Source organism: Monodelphis domestica, chromosome 1, assembly GCF_027887165.1.
Source record: "Monodelphis domestica isolate mMonDom1 chromosome 1, mMonDom1.pri, whole genome shotgun sequence".
Taxonomy (NCBI): Eukaryota; Metazoa; Chordata; class Mammalia; order Didelphimorphia; family Didelphidae; genus Monodelphis; species Monodelphis domestica.
Genome location: NC_077227.1, coordinates 172,196,717 through 172,223,180, shown reverse-complemented (window position 1 = coordinate 172,223,180; position 26,464 = coordinate 172,196,717). Strand labels below are relative to the sequence as shown.

Sequence of the window (26,464 nt, the reverse complement as noted above, 5' to 3'; positions counted from 1 at the left end):
TTACAAGGCAGAAGAGCTATATGGGCTAGGCAATTGGGGTTAAGTTATTTGTTCAGGATCATATTGAGGCCAGATTTGAACCTAGGACCTCATATCTCCTGGTCTGGTTCTCTATCTACTGATCCACCCAGCTGTCCCATGTACACTTATTGTTAAAAAAAATGATTAACCTGAGGTACTACTCTTCATTATCTTTTGTGAAAGAACAAAAGATTATTAGAATATTTGAGATGAAAATGGAGAGGAGAGGCACCAGGGACAGGGAGAGGATAATACCCCCAAAATGGGACCATGAATTCTAATCATTAGACATATTTCATTTGAGCTTTCCAAAAGTCACTTTTAAAAAGTAGTATGCATTTATATATATATACATATATATATACATATATATATATATTTACAAACTATTTTATATATAAGAAAAAACTAACATTCAGTGAGATTAAGAATGGGGTGCTTTTTGAGCTAAGTGGAGTAGAGGAGGATATTTCTTATCTTTTCTAGTCTCTAGACTATTTTACTGGGACAAAATTTTCTCTGACTCACCTATCTTATCTGGCAAAGACTAAGAAACAAAAGCAGGAAGAAAAGTATTATAAAGCGATTGAGAGGAAAGATAAGACTCTATCTGAGATATTAATGCAAAAAAGTGTTTAAGAAAAAGAATGGAAAAAGAACTCAGGAATTTGGGGGATGAAGAATGGAGTGAGAAGGAAGAAAAATATGTAGAAATAAAAAGAAAGGAGTAATTGCATACTGAGGTGGAACAATAGTGATTATAGAAGAAAACCCTATATCTCATATTTATATATAGCTTCAATGTTTATAAAGCAATTTCTCCACAAGAACTTTTTATAATTTTCCCCCAGTTTAACTAATAAGGAAATTGAGTTTCAGGGAAAAAAATATATAACTATTCAGCATTTGAGTTAGGATTTGAACTGAGGTCTTCTTTCTCTGACTCCAGGGCTTGTTACAAGAGAAAAAAAGGTGGCAAAATTGGCACCAGTGCCAGTGGTAGATCTGTAAGTTTTCTTTTTTTTTTTAACTCTTACCTTCCATTTTAGAATCAATGTTAGGCATTAGTTTGAAGGCAGAATAATAATAAAGGTTAGGCGATTTGAGTTACATGACTTGATCAGGGTTACATAGCTAGGATGTGTTTGAGTTCAAATTTGAACCCAGGACCTACTGTCTCTTGCCCTGGCTCTCTTTACACTGAGCCACCTAACTAGCACAGATTTTCCTCTCCAAGACCATCATCGCCGTTATTCCTTGATTAATCCAGAGCAGAAGAGCAGCTTCTTTACTGGAAGTAGATCTGGAGATAATGGACTTGGAGTTTGTCCAACCACCCTTGGGACCAAATTACAGGAATTAGTCCTATTGGATCTATAGGGGCTTACAAATCTGCCTCTCCATATAACATATATATCTCCATACGAATGTTAAGAGTGATGTAGGAAGGAGGACAAGAATTGAGTCAAAGGGTCATTAGAATGAAAAGAATATAAATGAATGGGCACAAAATAGAAATAGAGAAAAGAAGACACATTCACATTGCAGGAGCTGAGACTGTAGCTTTCATCCTTAGAAAAAGTCAGTTTCTGACGGGCTCTGTCCTCTTTGGAGATGTTATGATTTATGTCATTCTTCTTATTTGTGAAGTGGACCAGCTGATCTTTGAGGCTTCTTCTTGGTCTAAAGATCTCTAACTTTATTGCAGCAGGAAAGACCTCATACACCAATCTTACCCTTTGGGACCATGTATATGCTTGGAATTCCTCTCTCATGACTTCAGAGTGGCCCTGTTGGCAGCTGGTAACAAATGTCAGACCCCTCTGAACCAAAAGCCTGGTAACCGAAGGGTCAGACATTAGTAATCGTTACAGGTAATGAAAATGAGGCAATGTAGTAGAGTGAAAATAGTGCTGAATCTATAGCCAGGAGACCTAATTTGCTTCCAAATTTGAATATTCATTAATTATGTGATGTCTTTTTTAAAAAAGAAATTCATTTTAACAGAAATAAAATAATATTTATCTTAGGGCTCTAAGATGTTTGTTGTATTAACTGCTCAGAGTACATTGCAAAAAAGAAATGTAAAATTTCAAAGGGGAAAATAACATGCACTGAATCCATGCAGTGTGGAATGTTCATTAAGTGTCACATCAGTGCTTTAAAAAGGAAATGTACAATGCCATATTTTATCTCCTCAACAAGAGGGAATTTAGATTTCTAGGTAGCATGAAAATCATGTGAATTCCTTCACAATTTGCTTCATTTTCAGTTTCCTTTACCCAGAATTCCTCTTCAGACTTCTAATTTATAACTGAGAATAGTTATAATACTGTTCCTTTGCAGCATCCGTTTCCCACATCATGGAAGTACAGTTTGACACCTATAACATGATGGTAGGATATAAGATATAGTAAATGATGTGGGAAGATAACAAAACCAGATTGGCCAAGAGGTTCTCCAGTGAAAGCTGACTTGAAGGCCAACTCTTTCATCCTCCCTGCCCCACCCTGCTGCTTCCCCAACTATGTGAGAAGGAGTTGGGAGCCCTTCACCAAAAGGGCTTTTCCTCCTGGAACCCCAAGAATAACTTATAATGTCATGCTCCTCTCACTGTCCCAATGTGCCACAGGTAATCTTTGAGGTTCCAGAGTTGAGATATAGGCAAGAAAAGGATAAAGGGGTGCAGGAAGGATGTCTCCAACCCAGACCCTGTCACTTTCAGAAACATTTCAAAGGCAGCTGACACCAGTGGGTTTTCCAAAAACCATCAAACTGTGACTGCATCATGGAAAGCTGCAAATATGCACTTCCCCTTCTCATTTTATTTCTAAGGGGGTGTCAGAGTAAATGAGACATCTGCAACACACTGAAGCCAATGTGCAACCTGAGCAAATTAAAGTGACAGCCTGGCCCAATAAGCTTTCATTCTCTCAATTGTTGCATCCATGATCTTTCCCCTCTCCTCCTGTCAGCAACAGTATGTTTCTGAGCCAGAGGTGATCTTCTCTAGGCACAGACCAGCCACCTGGTTTCCTTCTTCAGTCATCAGAGATTGATATCATTTAAGGGGAAAGACATGATCAGATTGAAACAAGTCGACCCCATGAGCCCAGAGCCCAAACCTGGTCATTTTCTTCCTCTTGGTTGCCAGGGTAACGCTCACTGAGAGAATACCAATATAAGTAGACTAGGGAGAATGGGAAGGAAAGTACCCTTTGAACTTCCATTTCCTCATCCATAAATTTGGTGTGGTAATACTTATAGAATTGAGATGGAAAGGACCTTTAATAGCACTCTATCCAATTCCTTCATTTTATTGTAGGGGAAACTGATAGCCAGAAACGTTAAATGACTTTCCTGAAGATACACAGGTATGGCAGAGGCAAGATCTGAAACAATGTACTTCCACTGTATTATACTGCTTTCCAAAGACCTCCTCAAGATTGCTGTGAAAAAAATGTTCTTTGTTCACATTAAAGGGCTATTTGAAATGCCAGGTTGAGAGTGGCTTCACTTTGTGTTTTGTCTAGATGGGATATCATCCTTTACATTACATCACTTACTACTTCTTTGATCACTGGACAGGTCACAGGCTCTTTAGACCTGCTTTTTTTCATCTACAAAATGCAGCAATCGCACTAGTTAGTCTCTGGTATCTCTTCTAGCACTAGGTCTAGGATTTCTAAGGGTGGTTACTCACAATATGCAAACACTTTTTCACCAAAGAATACACTCAGAGTCTTAGAGAATTGCTTAGGGTTGAGGGGTTAAGTGACAGCAGAAGCAGGATTGAAAAAAAAATCTTTTCACCATTGAACAGGGTTCTGTTCTGCCATTATTCTTCATATCTTACTGGCCTCCAAATGTTTTTATTATTAATGTTTAATTAAGGTTTATCAACTAGTATATTCTAGAATGCCAATATTTTGTAGACTTTTCAGGCATATTTCCAAATGTCTTCATCCTTTGTCCACACTCCATTACCAGTTTCCATCATTGCTCTTTGGTGTCCCAATATCTTTTCTCTAGTTCTATGATCCATAGCACATTTGAAGTTACATAAATGCCAAGGAATGGAATATCATGAGAAGCACTCTTATCTGTTAAAAGTTATTTGGCACATGTGTCATGGGCCATACCCAGTGCCTGACTCCCTCACCAATAATTTGAGCTCTTCCAGCTTAGAATAAATTATTTTCTAAATCCCAAAGAGAGGCTAAGAAACAATATAATTTTAATTCCTAAACATAGTAGATAAAACAGTACCTACTGATTAGCAGCAGATAAGAATATGGTTATTTTAAACTGAGACACACCTATTTCTATATTTTCCCTATATTTCCCATATATGAGATTAATGTTGGTAAATAAGAATACTCAGGACTTCTCTCTAAATTCAGTGTTTCCTCTATTATCCTATGTTCCTTTTAAAAGACATTGTGTTTAGCAATGTGAGACTTTCAAAATCAAAAAGTCCAACCACTTTATTTTACATATGGGGAAACCTCATATAAGAGAGGTTAAGTTAATGTCCACAAGTCACACTGGTACAAAATACAAAGAAAAGTAGAATTTAAATCTATATCCTCTCATCCAATAAAAGGTTAGGCAGATGGTCAAGGTCTGAGGAGGATATATAGATATTAAAGGATAATCTAAGCAATAACAAAAAGAATCTAAACATACAATTCATGAACCTGGGGCTAAGAAGAACATTAAAATCTAGGTATGCCAATTTAGCAGTAGACACAAAACATTAGCAAAAACTAGATCTTGAAAAAGGAAATGAGCTTTAAAATTGCCTGTAAACTTTTGCTCAGCAGGTGCAAATGCCAGTTTGGGGCATTCTAGAGTCCCTGGGTATGAACAAATCAGTGAATATGCTTTTTGGTTGGTAGATAAAGGAATAATGGACAGAGAGAAGGGCAGATTATAGATAACTATGTGGGAGGTGGGTTCAAAGAATCTCAGAGTTTCAAAGGCCATCAAGGTTGACTGGTATCTAATGACCCATCCCATCTACAATAGCTACAACAAATGTCTTCAAGACTTTCAGTGAAAGCAGTCTTATCTCCTGAGATGAATGATTGCAGTTGTTTTAGGGAATTACTTCTTATGTTGAGACTAAATTGGTCTCTTTAATTTCAACTCATTATTCCTCAGTTTGTCCATTAGGAAATGAAACACAGATAAATTTACCAAAGGGTTGGAATCCAGGGTACTGTTCTAGCATTAGAGGAGTCTAAAAGAGCTATAATGGCTTCCCATTCCTCAATCTTCCCTAGGTTGAGCAGATGGAGCAAGAGAACAGCACAGTAACTGAATTTACTCTTTTGGGTTTAACTGAATCTCGGGAAATTCAACTCTTCGTCTTTGTATTAATCTTCTCATTCTACATGATTGTTCTTCCTGGGAATCTCCTCATTATCATCACCATCAGATCAGATCCTGCTCTCACAGCACCTCTATATTTCTTCTTGGGAAATCTGGCTTTCTTGGATGCTTCTTATTCCTTTATTGTAGCCCCAAAGATGCTGGTAGATTTTTTGTATGAGAAGAAGACTATCACTTATCAAGGGTGCATCACCCAGCTCTTCTTTTTGCACTTTCTTGGAGCAGGTGAGATGTTCCTCCTTGTTGTGATGGCCTTTGACCGCTACATTGCCATCTGCCAACCATTACACTATGCAAATATCATGAACCGCCAGGTCTGCTATGCTCTGTTGCTAGCCTTGTGGATTGGGGGTTTTACACACTCCATTGTGCAGGTGGCTCTCATTGTTCGCCTGCCTTTCTGTGGCCCAAATCAGCTGGACAACTTCTTCTGTGATGTCCCACAGGTCATCAAGCTGGCCTGCACTGACACCTTTGTGGTAGAGCTTCTGATGGTATCCAATAGTGGACTGCTCACCCTGCTATGCTTCCTGGGTTTGCTGACATCCTATGCAGTCATCCTCTTCCGAGTTAGAGGATCTTCTTCTGAGGGGAAGAGCAAGGCTTTGTCCACTTGTACCACCCATGTTATCATTGTATTCCTGATGTTTGGACCTGCCATCTTTATTTACACCCGCCCTTTTAGGACCTTCCCAGCAGACAAAGTGGTTGCCCTCTTTCATACTGTCATTTTTCCTTTGCTGAATCCTGTGATTTATACCCTGAGAAACCAGGAAGTGAAGTCTTCAATGAAGAAGTTGGTGAACAGGCAGGTCCTTTGTGGAGTAGAATGAAGAATGGACACTTCCCCAGGATATCTCTAGCGGAGATTCACTCACTACCACTATACTCTCTCTTAATTTGGTGCAGAAAACCTAAACATCCAGTAAGAGGACATTGGTTTATAAAAATCATATCATACTCTAAGATGCCATGTTTGTGACATCCCTAGAACCAAAGACGCAGCTTTATCTTAATAGAACAAAAAGTTAATGGCTATAGAGACCTGGGAAGAGGGAAGAAAGCAGAAACTTGTCAGTTTACTGTTAATTTTATAGCTTACTGTTTTCATTTTATTTGTGCTCTTGAGAGATTTAATTCTTTAGGAGACTTGTAAAGTCCTAACTGATAGTTTTGAAGAAAAGCATAGTGAATAGATTTGGCATCAAGAAGACACACAAATTCCATCTCAGAGGTGACAAAAGACAAGCTACTTAACCTCTGAACCTTGGCTTCCCTTTCATCTTTCAAATGGGATAATTCTATCAGTAGTATCTGCCTCATATAATTGTTTGGGACATCAAATAAGGAAAATATATGCATTTTGAAAACTTTAAATACACTAAACAAATACCAGTTATTATTGTTATCACTATTCATTTTTCATCATTTCAAATATGAGATGGTGCCAATTAGTTGGTGGTTGGTTCTATGATCTAGCAACTATGTTTGGATGAACTGGGCACTGAGATATCACAAATATTGCTTTGATTAAATCTGATTTATACATGATTAAACTATCATCCCTTTTATGTTAGCTTCAAAAAAAATCTATCCTTAGGGAGTTCACATTTTTGTGTGTCTGTTTTATTAAAATCTAATAATAATAACGAACTATGGCAGTATCCAATTTCTATACCTCCCCCTATGATTACATCTCTTTAGCTCTGGACACATACTAGGTTCCATCTTGGGTGATCCTAATGTTTCCCAAAGGGCTATTTTTTCAAATTCTCTAGGTCTATACTACCCCACTCAGAGACCCAGGGAGAACCACTTAATGCTTAAATATGACTCATGCTTAGGGTCTCTGCTAAGTGAGGGAGTCAATATGTACATTATATATAAGGTATAGGATAGCTATTTTTTTTCTAGGAATTTGAGATTTGTGGAATTGCTCAATTATCATTCTGTGTTTTAGATGCCAGGTCCCCAAGTTGTCATGCTTCAAAGGTGGAGGGAAGGGAATCAACCCCCTTTCCACTGATTCAGGGAAAGTTTTAAAGTGTCCTGAGTCACTTAGCATATAAGTAAAAAAAGTGATAAATGGCAGAGACATTCTCATTTTAAGATCCACTGAGTTAGAAGCTCTTTGGGCTCAGTGACTGAAAAGGGGATTACATTGTCATTTCAAGACAACTATTACTTACAGTGTTGCCATATTTACTCATGGAAGTTGACTAGGGATCTCTGATGCAAATTCCAAGTAATAGCTCTTAGGCCATTTCAACAAAACTCATGGCTTACAACTAAGTGATAAAAATAAAATTTGTTAATTTAAAAAGTAAAGAATAAAAAACCTAATTCTGGATGCCTTGTCCATAGGACATAGAAAGAGATCTTGTCTGGAGTTAATAGCTATTTAAGATTTTCAAAGCACTACCCATATTATCTCATTTGATTCTCCCAACAACCCTTTGAAATAGGTACCAATTTCATTTTATATTTAAGGGAACTGAGGTATAGAAAAGTTAAGTGACACACTTATTGTCATATAGCAAAAGCATCTAAAGCAGAATTCAAACTCAGGTCTTCTCAACTCTACATTCAGTGCCCCATACACTGTACTTTGTGTGCTATGTCCCTCGTTGCCCAGATACCTACAGGACATCATATCTCATTATCCAAAGTGCATTTTCTTTTATTGAAACCTGAAATTTTTATATAACCACAAGATTGCTTATTTTTTTCATTTTATTTTTGCCAATGCATATTGGCATATGAAATGCCAATCTACTATTCTAAAAAGGATTTGCTGAATTATCTCATTTTTAATTAACTGGCTATTTTGAGGATCATATGTATAGTCTAATCCTCCTTATTTTCTGGTGGGCATTGTAGACCCAATTCACAAATATGTACATCTTAGGCATCTACATATATCTGTTGCTGGGTGCTCTGGGTACTTCAGTGGTCACTTGGATTCTGTGAGCTGTCCACTTCTTTTTCGCCAGCCTCTACCTCATCAAAAGATGATTTTCCTGTGTCCTAAGGGCCCTTTTGTGTGTTTTTTCAAGTCATAAGTATTTATCAGACAAACTAAACTGTATTCAGGATAAAATGGCTGGACCCAAATGAGCACTACTATCACTTAATAATGTACATTTCCCCCTCCCTTTACATATATCCCATCCTCTGTCTCCAGCTGTTTGTCAAATTCTTTCAATTCTACTGCCACAGTCCCTTGTAAGGGTTCACAATGGATAGACTGATGAAATCTGAGTTAGAAAAAGGCGTTCAAATCCTACCTCTGACACTTAGCTGTTATTCTCTGAGCAAATTAATCTCTTCTAGCCTCAGTTTCTTATCTGTAAAATAGGGATAATAATAGCATTTACCTCACATGATTGTTATGAGGATCAAATGAGATAGAATGTTAAGTGCTTTGCAAGACTTAAAGCAGTATATACATGCCAATTATCATTGCTGTTGTAAAGTCCTCATTACTTCATGTCTTGCTCTTCATTAACAATGTCACAACTCTAGTTCAATTTGTTTCAATTTCATTCGATTGGCCTTTCCTTCACAAATTCCAACTCTCGACAAATTGAATTGCTAGTTTTTAATTTGATCTCATCTTAAACTCTTCCATCTTTCTATATATACACAGGACATACCTATCCTGTGCCTGAAACAATCCTATCTCAAGGGTCACTTCCTACATGAAGTTTGATATCCTGCAACTGAAAAAGATGACAAAAACGTCAAATCTTCCTTAATGTACTTTATATCTCTCTGTCATTATATCACTATGCTGTTTTTATAAATGTTTATAAATAGATGACTTTCCTCTTCTGTTTGACTATAAATTCTTTAGAATTTGTGTATGCTCTTTGCCATCTAATTCCCTGAATAGTTCATTGCACATAGTAAGCAATTTTTAAATATTGAATTATTGCATTTCTGAATGACTTGATTTTAATATGTCAACAAAACAAATCAAGTATTTATTAAGAATCTAATGTGTTACTGTTCTAAAGAGGTTGCGACATTTTATTGTAGGCTTCCTGGGATATAATAAAATATGCTCTTTTCACAGTAGCAAAATACTAAAAACTAAGGGGTGCCAATATATTGAGGAACTGCTAAATAAGTTATGGTCTATTACAGTGATTGACTATTATTGCATATAAGAAATTATGAAATGAACAATTCCAGAGGAAATTGGAAAGACTTTTTTGAGCTGATGCAGAGTGAAGGAGGCAGAACTGGGAGAATAATTTATGCAATAAAATAAAAATTATAAAGAAAAATATAAAAGAATAATTTATAACATTGATGTTGTTAAAGCAAACAATTCTGAAAAACTTAAGAACTCTGATGAACTTTGATTCCAGAAGTCTGAAAAATAATGCTGTTCATCTCACACTAAGGTAATAAACCATATATATGGATACATACATATATATATAATAATTTTTTTCCAGAAAGCATGCTTTTTCCTTCCTCTCTCCCTTCTTTCCTTCCCTTCCTTCCTTCTCTCTTCAGTAGATGATAGAGAAAAATACTTTGTGATTAAAGAAAAAGGAAAATGATTTTGAAAAACTTGAAAACTCTTATCAGTATGAAAAAGAATTTAAGAAGATCATTTCAGAGAACAATTTCAGAAGATATGGCAAAAGATAATGCATGCTACCTACCTTCTTCCAAAAAGGTGATGAATTTAAAATGGAGACTGACATGTAAAAATCTGGAAATGGACATTATGAAAATTTATTTTGTTTGTTACACATACTTATTATGATTTTTATTCCTTTTTATTGCTCAGTGGGTGGGAAAAGGGAAAGAAAATAAATTCTTATTAATGTGGAAACTGTTAATTAAACTACTTGGGGGAAATATAATTTCAGAGCACAAAGTAGAAAATTTTTATTAGTTTTGTTTTTGACACTATGGCCAGATCCATGAGGAGACAGTCGGAGGCCAAGAAGCTTTTTGGCGTCCCTCATATTTAATAACTGAAATCCACCAATATTTCTTACAACCCTGGGAAAAGCCTGCTAAAAGTTTTAATAACTCCCAAGGCAGACTGAATGCAATGTTTAATCCCTGCTCTCCAAAAGGTCATCATCTCCAACCAGTTATCACTCCAAGACAGGACTGAGTATATATTCATATTCCAGGCTTCTGTTGCTTACCAGAAATATTAATGTCTTCAGCAAGTTGGTGATTTCTGGACTATATGATGCTTCTAATTCTCCCTGTATAGCTGGTAAGTAGAATAGCTGAGATGTTTGCATGATGTGGAAATGGGATTGTGGTTTAGACTGATAATCTGCTGACTAAAATTCAGTCTTGACATCGCAAGAATAATTTTCATCTATTAAATGCGAGCTTGCATGCAAGTAGCGAGAACAATGGCACTCACTAGGAGAAAGGATTCGGTCTTGGCCATCTGTCTAGGTAGAGCAGATAGTAGCCTATATGGACTTCAGGTGTCTCCTCCAGGGCCTCTCATGAAGTTGAAATTATCATGTTGTTCTTCATAGCCTCAGAGCCTAGCACAGTGCTTTGCACATTAAAAATACAGAGAACTATGATTTCTCTGGCAATGCAAATTATTGCCCATTCTGCAGCTTATAGCATTAGAGTGGCCAGGGGGTACTGAGAAGATAAATGACTAATTCATGGACACACTGACAATGTGCATCCCAAGCTGAGACTTCAACTCAACTCAAGTCTTGCTAACTCTAAGGCTGCCTCAAATGCCCTTTGCATATTGCATATTGAACAGTGTATATTTACCTTAATTTCAGGTGAATAATTAATAAATAATGAAACAGGGATTCAGTCTTTCTCTTTTCATGTTAATTTTTAGGAAAACTGAAATGTGAGTACACAAACAGAAGCAAAGAATGTCAGAGCTTGATAGAATATAAACAATGAAATAGTTCCATACCCTGATTGTGACAGAGGTAAAAAACCGAGTTCCAGATACAGTGTCCATTCTTCCTCCTCTCTTCCCAAGCCACAGTCAGTCATGGAGGCAGCTGGGATTGAGGGGTAAAAAGCTGGCCTCAGTCAGGAAGACCTGGGTTCAAATCGTGTCCCTGTCATTGGACAAGTTATTTAACTCCTCCAAACACTATAAAGACTCTCAAAGACTATTGACTAGAGAAGGTAGTGACCTATGCAGGTAGAGAGAGCTTCTTCATCTGATAATTCTCCATATCAGTGAACCCATAGGTTGAGGCCTTATCCCTTATCAGAGAAAGGTGGGAGCATAGATGGAGACAGAAGCCAGTTTTCCTGTCTTCCTGGCCAAAGTGACTCATTTGGTACTCATAGTTTCTCTGGCTTTTCAGTAACTTATTCTATGTTTACCTCAGATATGTGTTAAGGTGAGAAGTAAATATTTATATTAAAATATTGTAAATTATTATTTCAAAGAGGCAAATTAAAGTTGAATTTAAGTATAGAAGAGCAAATGATCAATTAAGGTTAAAAGGTCATATCAAAGGATCAGAGATTTAGAACTGGAAGGGATTTGCAAAGTCACCCTCTTATACAGATAAGAAAACCAAGTTCCATAGTGATTGTAATTTCCTTAAAGTTATTCTGGTAGTAAGTAGAAAGTCCATATTTGAACCCATCTCCTGACTCCAAATACTATTCTACAGTAAAGCACAATATTTAGTAAGGAAATAAAATAGAATACATTCACCCACAATGATTTTTTTTTAAGTCTAAGATAAAGAAGTAGATCTATGACAGACTCTTAAATTCATATTTTTTAACTCTGGAGAGAACTAGGACCAATGGATGGAAGTTACACAAAGGCAGAATTTTAGCTCAATATGAGAGGACTTCTTAATAAATACAACTGTTCTTAAATGGCATGGACTATCTTTTAATCAGTTGTTGTTAGGCCTATGCAAAGGGAGGTAGTAACTCCATAGATACATATGAAGGAGAGAAAGTATCCAATTTTTAAAAATGTATAAATGATCATAATTTCACTGTTAGAAAATTTTCTCTGACATTTATTTTGTGATAACTCTAAAGTAAAATTAAATAAGTGTTAATCAAGTACATGTAATGTGCAAGTACAAATAAATATGCAAAGAACTGTGACAGGTTCTGGGAATACAACGACAAAAGCAAAACATTCCTTGTCCTCAACAGTATGTGAGTACATAGGTATAAAGCAAGAAAATGAGGAAAGGGATGAGCCCTAGTAAGGGGAAGATTCATGGAGGGCTTCATGAAGGCAGAGGTGCCTGAGCTGACAATTCTGATGAGCAAAGTAGGGAATGGCCACAGATATAGTAAATAACTTGGAAATCAATTTGCTCATTGTATACTTCCTCAAAGTAGACTGGGGAAATGATTCTTGCCTAGAATAAACAAAAATGCTGCCCCTGCTCTCCTAGCAATATGCTGACTTTTCAGACACTAAAGGCATTCAAGTAGGCGGGATGTAGGTCAATAGTCCTCCATCTATCAAGTTAGAGTTAGAATAAATGGTCCCTCTAAGCAAGAGATCATGAATGTAGAGCTGAAAGCTACCTCAACAGGCTATCTCATCCAATTCATTCTTTTCATAGTTGAGAAAAACGAGACCAAGAGAGGTTAAGTATCTTGAGCAAGGTCACAGAGAAAAGAATTATCAGAGGCAGGATTTGACTTGTGTCCTCTGACTACAGAGAAGGTGCTTTTTCCATTGTATAACCTCCTCTTAAAAGACCATGATTCTATGATTCCAATGTGCTTTAGTTTAGGAAAGAGCCAGGTTTCACAGTATCTGCACTTCATTCTAAAATTACCAGAATCTATCCTTTTTGGGGAGTCTCAAAATATAATTGGTTCATATCAGATAGGAATATCAAATGGTACCAGATCTGAGACAAATTTATAAAATCATGAGGCAAAAATGTGAAATAAGATGTAAATAAATTGGAGGAATGAAAAGAGAAAGCTTTATCTCATCTCTTAGACACACTGGGTGGAATTTGGCTAACTATGTTGGCTATCTAATCTATTGAATAAATATTTCATAGCACTTTCAGGGAGCCTGGGGAATGCTGATGACTAGAAAAAAAATGCTGTGAAATGACACCAATTCTTTAAAATGAAACTAAATTTCATACCCATCAGTGATAATTAGTTTTATGTGCTGCAATATAACAGTTTCTGGATTTAAAGTCAGAAGATCTAGATATGAATCTCACTTGTTACCAAAAAGACCTAGAGAAAGTCACCTCCTTAGGCCTCAGTTTCCTTATAAAATAAAGAAGTTGGATTAGATAATCTCTCAGATCCTTTTAAGCTCTAGATATAAAGTCTTATGATTTTCTGGGACAGAGAAAAGTAAACATATGAAATATCTTTGACTTTTATGTTTTACCATGGACAATATTTCAGAAATTGAAAAAGCTTAATTTAACAAGTTTTTAACAGAATTTTAGAGCTCAGTTACCAGTGAGATCATCTAGACCAATGACTACACAGAGAGGTAAGTGATTGGCCCAAGATTTCATAGTAAATAAATGGTAGAGCTTGGACCAGAGGCCAAATCTTGTATGTCTTGGTTCAGTTGTCTTTCTTCTATATCACACTTCCCCACCCCCCAACCCCTTAAATACCTGTTCTGTGTGAGACACTGTGGTGAGTGCTAAGAATGCAATGCTAAAAAAAAGAAAGATACATTTTTTTTTAATTGCAAAGACAGTATTTGCTACCAAGAAGCTAATAATGTAAGAGATGAAAGATGTAGACAAGATATAGGTGTGGATATGTAGACAGATGCAGACAACTTGAATACAGGTTAGACAATGACTAAGTGTACAGAAGAGTTCCAAGAACCATTCAGGTTCCTGCTAGAGATAGTTAAGGGAAGAGGGATGGTTTCTTCCCTAGGGGAATCAGGGGAAGGTTTCGCAAAGGAAGTAGCACCTGAGCTGAGCCATGAACGAGGAAAAGATTGCCAATATGTAGAAATGGGAGTTGGTAAACTATTTCACAGCAAACACAAAGGTAGAAAGGGTAGGAGAGGGTATAACAAGGATAAATAAAATGACAAGTCTAGTCATATATAATGTGTGTAAGGAAGTACTAGGAAATAAGGTTAGGATGGCAGCTCAGGATCAAAATTTTGAGAACTCTGAATATCAAAAAAGATGTTTACATTTTGTTTGGTCATAAGATCTAGAGCCAGAAGGGACCTAGCTGATCAGTTAGTCTACTACTCTAATTCAATAGATGAGGGGACTGATACCTAGGAAAATTAAATTACTTGCCCAGGGTCACTCAAGGAATAAGTTGTAAAGTCAAGATTCAAACTCAGCATTCTTTTTACTCTTATTTTGAGCATTTTTACTTTTGTGCTTGTTTGAAGGTTATTGATTTTGTTGCTGACTATATTTTTAGTTGCATGCATAATTTTTATCTCATTAAAAAAAATGAAAGTATTTAGAAATATAGATTTTACCCTGCTAAGGACTGCTTTAGTTGCATTCTAGAAATTCTGGTAAGCAGTCTCATTATTATACTTTTGAATTAAGTATTCATCATTTCTATGATTAGTTCTTTGACCTGCTCTTTGTTTAACATAACATTATTTAATTTTCATTTAAATCTTTGTCTTTGATTCATATTTCCCTAATTAACTACAAACAAATCTTATGATCACTAAGGTATATATTTAATATTTCTGCATATATTTGAATTCATTATGCCCTAGCAATTGATTGTTTTATAAAGAAGTTAAAACATAAAAATAAAAAATAAAAAAGTTAAAAAAATAAAAATGTTATATGATCCTGATAATATATTTATTCCTTTAAAATCCCATTATTAATTGCTATCATACCTAACTTTATTAACAATTTCCTTATATCCCTAATTCTTTCTTGTTTACCTTTCTATTAGACAGATATAAATTTTATATAAGACAAAACAAATTACTCCCAACCCCTTAGGTGAGCTCTTTGTGAATCTTTGTTTTCAGTGTCTTTTTGCATGTAAGAAATTATGTTTTTCTTTCTAATGGACAATAGTCCATTCTCTCATTCTATGGGATTTTACTTCATTTCTAGTTACAGTTATTTTTCCCTCCTCAAATCCTGCTATATTTCTATCCTTTGAGTCATCTTTAAAAAAAAACCAAACAAATACAAGAAAGAAAACTTCCAAGGTTATTAATAGTTCATTTTTGCTTAGAATTTTTTAACTTAATCTCTTCCATTTCCTTTTATCTTCATCTTCCAATCAGGATCAATGAAGTTTGTGGCATCTTTTTTCTCCCTCTTGTAATGAACTTTTTGTATATATATAACTTGTTTTGCTTAAAGACATTCTCTTACAATCACATAACGAAATTCAATCATTGTTCTGCCTTTTCCCTCTCCCCAAGCCTGGTTCTTAGCTAACAGTATTGTACTTCTACAATAAAAACAAAGCCTTTCCTTTGAAAAGGGTAGACAAAAAAGAGATTTATAAGATTTATGTTGCTCAACCACTTCCAACATTTGCATTTAAATTATATTCATCTGTGGAGCTCTAGTTATTTTTAATAACTTCCACCTCTCCAATTCTTCCACAGGGTATTTTTATTTGTATATTTTTGGAATATACAAACCTGTAGTCTGACTCCTTTCCCTCTTATTAGCTCCAAAATAGATGTCTTTATTTCCCTTTGGAATATAAGCAGTAGATCATTACTTAGTACTTTGTTGTAGTTTAAATTAATTTATCTTTCCTCTCTTTATTTTGGTGCCATCTAATCTATATTTAAAAGACTGGTCAGCTGTGCTTTTCTTTATCAGGAAATAATAATTTCCATTGATAGTAATTTTTTTCCTTCATCACTCACTTTTGGAAGATAAGTTATTTAGTTGGAATCTATTTTCCTTAGCTTTTTAGCATTTCATATCCCATCTTTTTTTTCTTTCCTTTCTTGATAAATAGAGGTAGATAATAATGTCTGGAATTCCTTAGTACATGACTTATCCATAAATGTTATATTTTCCCTTTGCCCTAGAAGCTCTGAATTTTCAGTCACATGGCTAGATGAGCTTAACCTTAGATTCCTTTCTCTTGATGATCTGACAATTCTTACCAACCAGTACTTTGCCCTCTGACTCCAGTATTTCTGGGTAGTTTTTCCTTTATGATTTCCTGAAATGCAGTATTTAACTTTTTGTTTTCGTATGTTTTTTTTTTTGGAGGTCAATAATTCTCATAATATCTCTCTGAGACTATTTTTTCCACGCCAAGTATTTTTGACAGTGGATAATAAGTGTACCTTTCTAGCTTTTCATCTTTTAAGTTTCATCTGATATATTTGTGTTGTTTTATTTTTAAGTTCCATTTCTCCATTTTCTTTTCTTGATGTCCACTGTTTGCCAAGATCAACTAGCTTCTGTTTTAAGCTATCAATTCTGTCTACAAGTTTCTTTTCCAATTAAGAACTCTAATTATTTCTTCTCTTCATTTTTTCAGCCATTTTCAGCATTATTGTGGCTTCTGCGTTGTCCTTTCTGAGGTTCTATTTCAATCAATATCCTTCAGAATTTTTCTCTCCTGGAATTTTATCTAGGACTCCTTTACTCCTTTCTATTTAATTACTTGGAGTATATATTTACTTACAAATTTTTTCAATATTTCCAACATTTTCCCTATTATGAATTCCTTATACATATTTCATTTTCCCTTTCCCATCTATTATTTTTGTTTGTTTATTTGATGGCTTCTTAGCTGTTGGATTAGAAAAAAGGCACATGGTGAGGGTGTTACTCAGACCTCCTATATGAAATTCCAACCTTTCTGATCTATATAACACTGAAACATGATGACTTTTGCTGGGCCTTTTCATCATCTTCTCTTCATCTTCATAGTATTTTCAGTCCATAGCACAGAAGCCAGATGAAGTCACAAACATATCCTATCTGAATGGATGGGAAATGTGTTTGAAATATTTGTCAATAGGAGGAGAGCTGTGCAGAACTACAGGTTCAGGGTCTAGAGTGGGAAATGGGGATCGTGGAAATATTTTTTGTTGTTTTTCCTGTAAGAAACATTTTATTAGAACTCATCTTTTTTTTTTTTACCGCTACTCTTTAACTGTATTTGGTGCATGATGTTTCCAGTTGGCAATGTCATAATAGGTTTAAATGTAACCTCTCACTCAGCATTCTTTCTGGGATGGCCCCTTTGGAAATTTTTGAAGACCATCTATTAAGTTGTAGTGAAGTTAGATTTGTGCATCAGTAGAATGAGTATTCACACTGATGAAATAATAGATCCTGGAAGTGTTGAAGTATTGAGATTCAGGATTTAGAAATTCCTCAGGACCTTTTTTCCATTGTCTATACATTGAAGGAACTTAATCAAATGGCCTCTGAAGTCCCAGCTACTGTGGATCTATGAACCTATAATTTTTCTGGGCCTCAGCTCCTTAATGTGTAAGATAAGGGTTTTGGGGTATGATTAAAATTTCTTTCTGGATCGAATTCTACAATATTTCTCTAAAAGTTTCTCCCTAGTTTGGATAACCACAGACAAGCCACTTGAGGTTTCTCATTTATAGAACAGGGTTAATACTAGCTTGAGCAGCTACCTCATTTGTTAACTTTTGTACTACCACTTTCAGGGTAAAGGCCATTCTTCTTTTGTAGAGAAAACATGTGATAATTGAGTACTTTTGCCTCCTCTCTGTTAGTTACTATCAGCCTATTCAAACCCATGAAACTTTATCCTTTTATGGCAAGGGCTAGACAATTGGGGATAAATGACCTGCCCAGGGTCTCACAAAGTAGGAAGTATCTGAGGCCAGATTTGAACCCAGGAACTTCTGACTCCAGGTCTGGTACTCTATCCTTTGTGTTGCCTAACTGCCCCTCAGATTTACTATTCTTGTCAATAATTTTTACTGGTTTGTTGTTCAGTAGTTTTCAGTCATGTCTAATATTTTATGGCCCAATTTGGGGTTTTCTTGGTAGAGATACTGAAGTGGCCTGCCATTTCCTGCTCCCTTTTATAGATGTAGAAACTTAGGGGAACAAGGTTAAGTATCTTGTCCAGCATAATGGAGCTAGTAAGTGTCTGAGACTAGATTTGAACACAAGAAGATGAATCTTCTTCAAAGCCCATTACTCTGTCCACTGTGCCACTAGGTTTCCCCTATTTTTACTGGACAAACCCACAATCTTATGTTCATCTTCTGTGATCTAGATTTACTTTCCATCTTCTGTATATATCTTTAAAAAATCTAAAACTGGTTATGTTTTTCTTGTGTATCTACAAAAGTCTCATACCACACAGATCATAGCAGAAAGTAGGAGGATGCCCAGACTATGATTATACCTATCCTTGAACTCTTTACTCTTTGATTACCTAATTTGGCTCTTTCTTGACACATGGTCAGGAACCAATTTTTGTTTTATATAATGGCTCTCTACATTTGATTGTGGTCAATATTCCCATGGTTCTGTCCCCTCAAACAGAAAGTAAGATGAGTGAAACTAGTAAGGAAACTTGCTTTTAACATGAAGCTAAATAATGAAGTGATTTCTCTAAGCTCAGTGAGAGTTCTAGGAATTGCATCAAGACTTTCATCTTTCTTTATTCTGTGCAGATCACAAAGGCTAAGATGTTTGGGGAAGATTAAAAAGACTAGTGATTCATTCTATTTCACACAACATATATTTTTATTTTGTTGTTTATTCTGAGCTTAACAAACAACTAAAATGTCCACTTGCATATGAATAATAAAACAGAAAAAGGGGGTTGTATATAAAACAATCTCTATTATATAGAGTTTTGGGTTGTTTGCTTTTTTTTTTTTGGTTTAAATGTACTTTTTGTTCTTTCTTTTGGTGCAACAATTTTCCTTTACATTCATATTCCAAAATTTACCCAGTCTTTCCCCAATAGATGTTTTTCTCATTTCCAATTATTCACCACTACAAAAAGAACTGCCATCAATATTTTTGCATATATGTGTCCTTTTCCTTTTTGTGTCCTTTGTCATATAGATCTAATCATGGTATTTCTAGTTCAAAGGCTATACATTGTTTAGAGGGATTTTTTCGGCATAGTTTCGTATTGTTTTAGAGAACAGCTATCTTGATTTTGCAGTTTTATCAATGGTGCATTAGTTTACCTGTTTTCCTTCAACGTCTCCAATGATGTCATTCCCTTTTTCTCTTTTTTGCCATATCTATCAATCTTATGGATATGAGATGGAACCTCAGAGTTAATTTAATGTTCATTTCTATAACTATTAGTGATCTGGAGCATTTTTTCATATGGTTGCTAATATTTGTCCCCAGCAATAAATTACAGCTTGATCTTCCTATACTTATAAGTTGATTTTAAAAATAAATTCCCTAAAGTTTTATTTTGTTTCATTTGCTTCCTCCTAAAAGCAGATTGAAGGCAGGGAATATAATACTAATTATCTGATTTTGTTTGTTAAGTTTCTATAGTACTTATTATTTTTACCAGATCATGAGCATCAATATCATGTTTATTCTCTAAAATATAATTGTGGTTGTCTTTGATTTTTTTTCAACTCTATTTCTTTTGTTCTTTACAGGATACTACAAAGCAATGTCTGCAACATTAATGGAAGCTGCCAATTACTCTGGGGTGTCTGAATTTGTGTTGCTGGGACTAACTGATTCTCCTGAGCTTCAGGCTTTCTTCTTTGTGGTATTTTCTGTTTTATATGTGGTGACTATATTAGGCAATTGTCTCATTTTGCTTACAGTTATATCTATTCCACAACTTCATTCACCCATGTATTTTTTGCTTGGCAACCTGTCTTTCATTGACATGTGTCTGTCCTCCTTTGCTACACCTAAGATGATCATGGACTTTTTCTTTCATCGTAAGACCATTTCTTTCGAAGGTTGCATCTCTCAGATCTTCTTCTTGCATCTCTTCACTGGCACTGAGATTGTCCTACTTATTTCTATGTCCTTTGATAGATACATTGCTATATGCAAACCTCTCCGATATTCAAACATTATGAGTCAACGTGTGTGTCTCGGTCTTGTGGTGGTTTCTTGGACAGTGGGCTTCCTTCACACAATGAGTCAGTTGGCCTTCACTCTCTACTTGCCTTTCTGTGGTCCTAATGTTGTAGACAGCTTCTTCTGTGACCTTCCTTTGGTTATTCAACTTTCCTGCATAGATATCTATGTCCTAGGGCTCTTCATGATTTCAACCAGTGGCATGATTGCACTGGTCAGCTTCCTGCTTTTGCTTACCTCCTACATCATTGTCTTGGTTACTATGAAGAAGCACTCCTCTGGTGGGTCATCTAAGGCACTTTCTACTTGTACCGCACACTTCATAGTTGTATTCATGTTCTTTGGACCATGCATCTTCATCTATGTATGGCCCTTTACCAACTTCCTTGTGGACAAGGTTCTTTCTGTATTTTATACTATTTTCACACCTTTCTTGAATCCACTCATCTATACTCTGAGGAACCAAGAGGTGAAAGCTGCCATGAGGAAAATGAGCAACCAATATATTAACTTCCGGAAAACCGCACAGTTTCCAAGATACCCTGTACAATGAAGGAAACACTTGTCTGTGACCCAACATCTGTTTTCCAAACTTAAGATAATACTGATTTTCTTTAATCCAATGGCCATTTATTAAATGTAGACTACATGACAAGGCACTATACAGAGCTGGAATTTAAGATTATCTAGTCTAATGATCTCATTTTAAAGATGGGAAACCCAAGTCCCATAAAGGTTAAAAGACTTTTATATAGCTAGTTATTTCCAGAATCAGGATTAGAACTCTCTCCTGTCATATCTCCCTCTATAATGCCACACTACTTCTATTATGATCACTTGCTGTGGATAAATGCAATTCAGATGTTATCAAAAACATTTTTAAGGCAACCACCTAAAGAGAAGAATGAGAAACCTTACTCCTTGTAGTTTAAAATAAATTTTATTTTTAGTTCCAAATTGAGGAAATGCAAAACTCATTACAAATATGAAACCAGGGAAAATAATTTATGCATTAATCATATTTGTTTTTCAAAAGAAAGAAAAATGTTTCAGTTTGCACTCTGAGTTCAATAGTTTTCTAAATGAAGGTTGATAACATTTTTCATTATGAGTCTTTTGAAATTGTGGTGGGTTATGGTATTGATCAGTTACTAAGTCTTTCAGTTATCTCTACAATATTGCTATTACTGTGTATACTATTGTCCTGGTTCTACTCACTTCACTTTGCATCAGTTTATATGTCTTCTCAGGTTTTTCTGAAACTAACCTTTCAACACTTCTTATAATACAAAAGTTTTCCATCACATTATATACCATAAATTGCTCAATTGTTTCCCAATTGATGGGCATCTCCTCAGTTTCTAATTATTTGCCACAAATTATGTCACAAAGCTACTATATTGACATCCTTATAAATATAGTTCTTTTTCCTATTTATGAAATCCCAGTAGCACACATATGAAATTTAGGGATTTTGATTTAAAATACAATTTTTGGACTATGGGCATTATTGTCAGTGTGCTTTTAGTCTGATAGGGATCTTCGATCAAATAACTTAGCATCTTCCAAAGTGCCAACTCCTGTTATTTAATATGATCCAAATAAGGACTCTGTGAGATTTTGGAGGTAGAAGTGTTTTCCCTTGCTAAAATAGTAAATTGGTGTAGCAGAAAGAGCAGCATGTTTATAGTCAGAGGACATAGATTTAAGACCCACTTTTAGTACTTCCTACCTTTGTTAGTTTTTTCCTTCATCTCTAAAATGAGAGAGTTCTAAATAATCCCTAATGTCCCATTTAGTTCTTGAAATATGAAATCATAGCTCATGTTCTAAGGTTATTTGCTCACAACTCTGTAGGATATTAAGTCATGTTTTTTGTCAAAAATACCAATTATATGCAACAATGTTTCATTATGAAAAATGCTTATTTCTCTCTATCATAATCCCAAATTTTTCCAATCTAATTTATTTCAGGGGTATGCCATAGCCTTACAACTCAAAGCCAGGATTTCTAGAATATCATTGTATTTCAGCTTGAAAATTTTCTATGATTCAGTCATTTTAGGAAACACTGACCTATCCAAATCCCCCAGGGTCACACAGAGCTGAATAGTAAAAGTATTATTAAAATTCAGGATTCCCAATCATAATTTGATGCTCTTTCCACCTTACCTTTCTAAAACCCAAATGTATACTATTAAAAAAAAGGCGTCCAATTTAGAGGATAATGCAGTTTTACTTTAATCTTTGAGCATTTAAATGTCTAAAATTAGTTTTCAAGCATTTTTCCAAAAAAAGAATGGTTATGCCGATACATCTAGAAGCAAAATTATTACAAAAGATGTTTATTTACAGTTTTCTATTGATATGATTAGTTTTATATGTTTATATATTTTCTCGATCAAATAAATCATAGTCTAGGGTTCATATAAATTGTAAAAGTAAATACTAGCGTATGTGACTACTTAGATTGACAGCCTTAAAGAAGGCATAGTTCTGTGATCTTTAGCATATTCATGGTTAGTGAGTGCCATGATAGCATTATAAAATCTTTCTCTTCAAGGAGTACAATGGGAAGCTAGAGAGAAATGGATGTAATACCTGTTATAATTCTATAGTGCTGTGAATTTTTTTAAAATCACTTTCCCATACATTATTGAATTTGAGACTCATATTCGGATCAGATGTAATTTTTCCTATTTGAGAAATGAGTAGTGGTACTGCAAAGTTGTGGTTTTGCATAAGGTCATATAATTATCATGTATATTACATTGTGTATACCCCAATTGTTTTGTGAAGTATTACATTTTCTGGATTTTTTTTTTTAATTTTAAAAGTTTAAATAGTTAGGAAATGAATCTGGATCTCTTGCCCTTCAGGACTGTATTTTTTCTACTAGGCTATAAATATTTATCTGTCTCATGGCTAATCATAAAAAGAGTGTAAAATGAGTGAAAGTCTTATGCATTTGTCTCATCCTTAATACATTTATCTTGTTTACTTTAATTCTTCAAAGAACAGTTATTTTTCTGGTGTGGGTGCTTTCTCCATTGATAAGATTACAACACTGTGATGCTTTATCAATTTTTAGGAGTTATTTTGGCCAATCCTTCCTCCTCAAAAAAATATTTGGTATCAATCCTTTTTGTTAAAGAACCACTTCACACTTAGTTATATTAGTTCTAAGGTAGCAGTCAACAGTAAAATGTGAGCTCCTTGAGAATAGGGTTGTCTTTTTTGTTGTTTGATTCTTTTTGTTCATCTAGTTATAGGGGCACTATAACTGCTAAATAATGGTTTGTTAAAGTGAATTTAAGTTCTGGGCCTATTTTTTGCCTTTCCAGTTTGGTAAGAGTTTCCAGTTTGTGCTGCCCTAGAAAAATGTTAGAGACCTCAAGCTTATCTTCATCCCATGATGAAATATTAAGGATAGAAATTTAAAGAAAAATAATTTAAATACAAATAGGCTTTACTTTTTACAAAAGGCTACTTCCTTTAGTATCTTTGAGAGTAAAACACTTTCTGCAACATTGATACATTTAATCACTAAATCTAGAGCAGGGGTCCCCAAACTACAGCCCATGAGCCACATGTGGCCCCCTGAGGCCATTTATTCAGTCCCCACCGCACTTCTGGAAGGGGCACCTCTTTCATTAGTGGACAGTGCCAGGAGCACTGTATGTGGCGGTGCCACAAAGCTCATGTACTTTCGGTGACATAATCCTTTGTGTGGCGGCTTGTTCTGAGAGTAACTGAATGAGAACAAGGCGTCATGCAAAGGATTAAGTGGATGCATAAAGGAAGATGTCATCATGGTGAGCAGTGATCCGGGGGAAGGGGATTCCGCACTGTGTATACTGCTGCCTGGTATAGTGGTGGCGGTGATGGGCCTGTGCAAGGTGTGACAGGCCCATCATAGCCAGCGTTGTAGCCCCCACTATCCCAGACAGCGGTATACAGTGTCACAGGCCCAGCACTGCCTCCAGTACTGTATACAGGTATTGGATAGCAGTGATCTGGCCTGTGACATCAGCGGTGGGTCTCTACTTTGAGAAGCCCACCACTGCCACTGGGTGTTTTATAAGACACCCCCTGTTTTTTTGGGGTCAAATTAATATGACAGTCTTATTTTCAAGGAAACACGGTAGTACAATGGCTCTCATACTGCCCCAGATGTGAGTATGGGGGCCTTGTTCTGTGTAGTAATGTGGGGAGGGACTTTGGGCAAAGGGAGGTTATGGGGGCCATTAGGTTGTGCATCTGGGGGAGTATGGTTGCCATGTACTATGTGGGGGAAGTGAGGCATGTGGTTTTCATATTAAAGTCTATAATTATAGATCCATAAATATGGACCACAAGAAGACACACACTAGTGTCATGCCTTCTTTTTTTCCTGCTGTGGAATCTGATTGCATGGGTCAGATTCCTGTGTGAGTTCACAGATTGCAGTGTGGTTCACACAGGGTAGTATGAACTGGAAAGGTGGTGGAGGAACTGCCTCTGTAATCATGTCGGTTCCTGCACCTCACCAGTGTGAGCCTGAGGTAAAAATGGAGTTCCACCAATATGGCCACTGGTGAGGCTGAAATGATGTGGACTGGGAAGGCTGCATTGATGGACACAGATCAGACTGCATTGATGGGCAGTGCAGTCTGTATGTCTCTGTGTGGGCAAAATTATTGTTGGTATATTGTTTTTGTAGAACACACACATATGTATATATACATATATGTATGAATGTATGTATGTATGTATTTTACTAATAGCAATTTGGAATCCTTAGGAAACAATGATGTCAAGAAAGAGAAAAATTGACTCGGAGTGTAGGATATTCAAAGAACAGAGAAATTATGATTATTTTTTCATACAGTACAAGGAAAGAGCTGTGTGTTTGATATGCCGAATATAGTGTCTGTGTTCAAAGAATACAATTTGTGTTGACACTATCAAACTGAACATAAAGATAAATATGATTGTTTTATCAAAGATGTGAGAAAAGATAAAATATTAAAACTGAAAAATACATTGACAACTCAGCAAAATACTTTTGTGAAGCAGAAGCAGCTAAATATTTCATCATTGCAAGCAAGTTTTCAAGTTGCCAAGTTAATAGCATGCACTGGCAGACCATTCGTGGAGGGAGAATGTGTTAGAGTGCCTTTCTTCTATTGCCAAAGAGAAGTGTCCAGAAAAGGCAGACTTATTTAATACAGTTAGTCTTTCAGGATCTACAATTACATGAAGGATTGAAGAAATGGGAGACAATTTGCATCAGCATTTGCAAAACTCCACAAGAAAATGTTCCCATTTTTCTTTGGCACTAGACGAGAGCAATGATGTTCATGATTCTGCACAACCTCTAATTTTTATTCATGGGATGAATGACAATTTTGAAGTCACAGAAGAGCTTGCTGCACTGCAAAGCATCAAAGGAACAACTACAGGAGAGGATATCTATGAAAAGGTTTCCCAGACTATGAAGGATTTACAGTTGGACTGGGCTAAACTAGCCAGTGTGACAATTGATGGTGCTTCTAGCATGGTGGGGTCTAAGAAAGGAGTAATTGCTTGCATTAACCAAGAGATGGACAAACGTAACCATTCTCATCCAATAGCCATACACTTCCTCATCCCCAACAAGCGCTGCTATGTAGTAAATCACTGAAGTGGGACTCTGTTATGAAAATTGTGGTATCTTGTGTTAACTTCATTAGAGCTAATGCACTAAAGCACAAACAATTTTAGGAATTTCTGTCTGAGCTAAATGTTGCCTATGAAGATGCTCTGTACCACATAGAAGTCCATTTGCTGAGTAGAGGGAGAGTTTTGAAACATTTCTATGACAGTTCCATAAATTACATCTTTTATGCTTTCAAAAAATAAAAAAGTACCAGAGCTCAATGATGCAGAATGGAAATGGCACCTCACCTTTCTGACAGATGTAACAGAGCTACCCAACAGTTTCAATGTGCAACTTCAAGGAAAAGGGAAGCTCATCTATGATATGCAATTACATGTGAAAGCATTTG

General features: G+C 35.7%; 2 protein-coding genes and 1 non-coding gene across 3 annotated transcripts; all 3 read left to right on the top strand.

The window, feature by feature from the left end:
* Positions 1 to 5,318: 5,318 nt before the first annotated feature.
* Positions 5,319 to 6,251, top strand: LOC100028946 (olfactory receptor 4N5-like). Its single transcript, XM_001378807.2, has one exon. It carries the CDS (start codon positions 5,319 to 5,321, stop codon positions 6,249 to 6,251), a length of 933 nt encoding a protein of 310 aa, XP_001378844.2.
* A 13,774-nt stretch (positions 6,252 to 20,025) lies between these two features.
* LOC100028935 (olfactory receptor 4K2-like) lies at positions 20,026 to 20,988 on the top strand. The gene has a single exon (XM_001378799.2). It carries the CDS (start codon positions 20,026 to 20,028, stop codon positions 20,986 to 20,988), a length of 963 nt encoding a protein of 320 aa, XP_001378836.2.
* Positions 20,989 to 24,158: 3,170 nt separating this feature from the next.
* Positions 24,159 to 24,217, top strand: MIR12297G-3 (microRNA mir-12297g-3). Its single transcript, NR_162820.1, has one exon. It is a non-coding gene; the product is annotated as a microRNA mir-12297g-3 (primary transcript).
* The last annotated feature ends 2,247 nt before the right edge of the window (positions 24,218 to 26,464 follow it).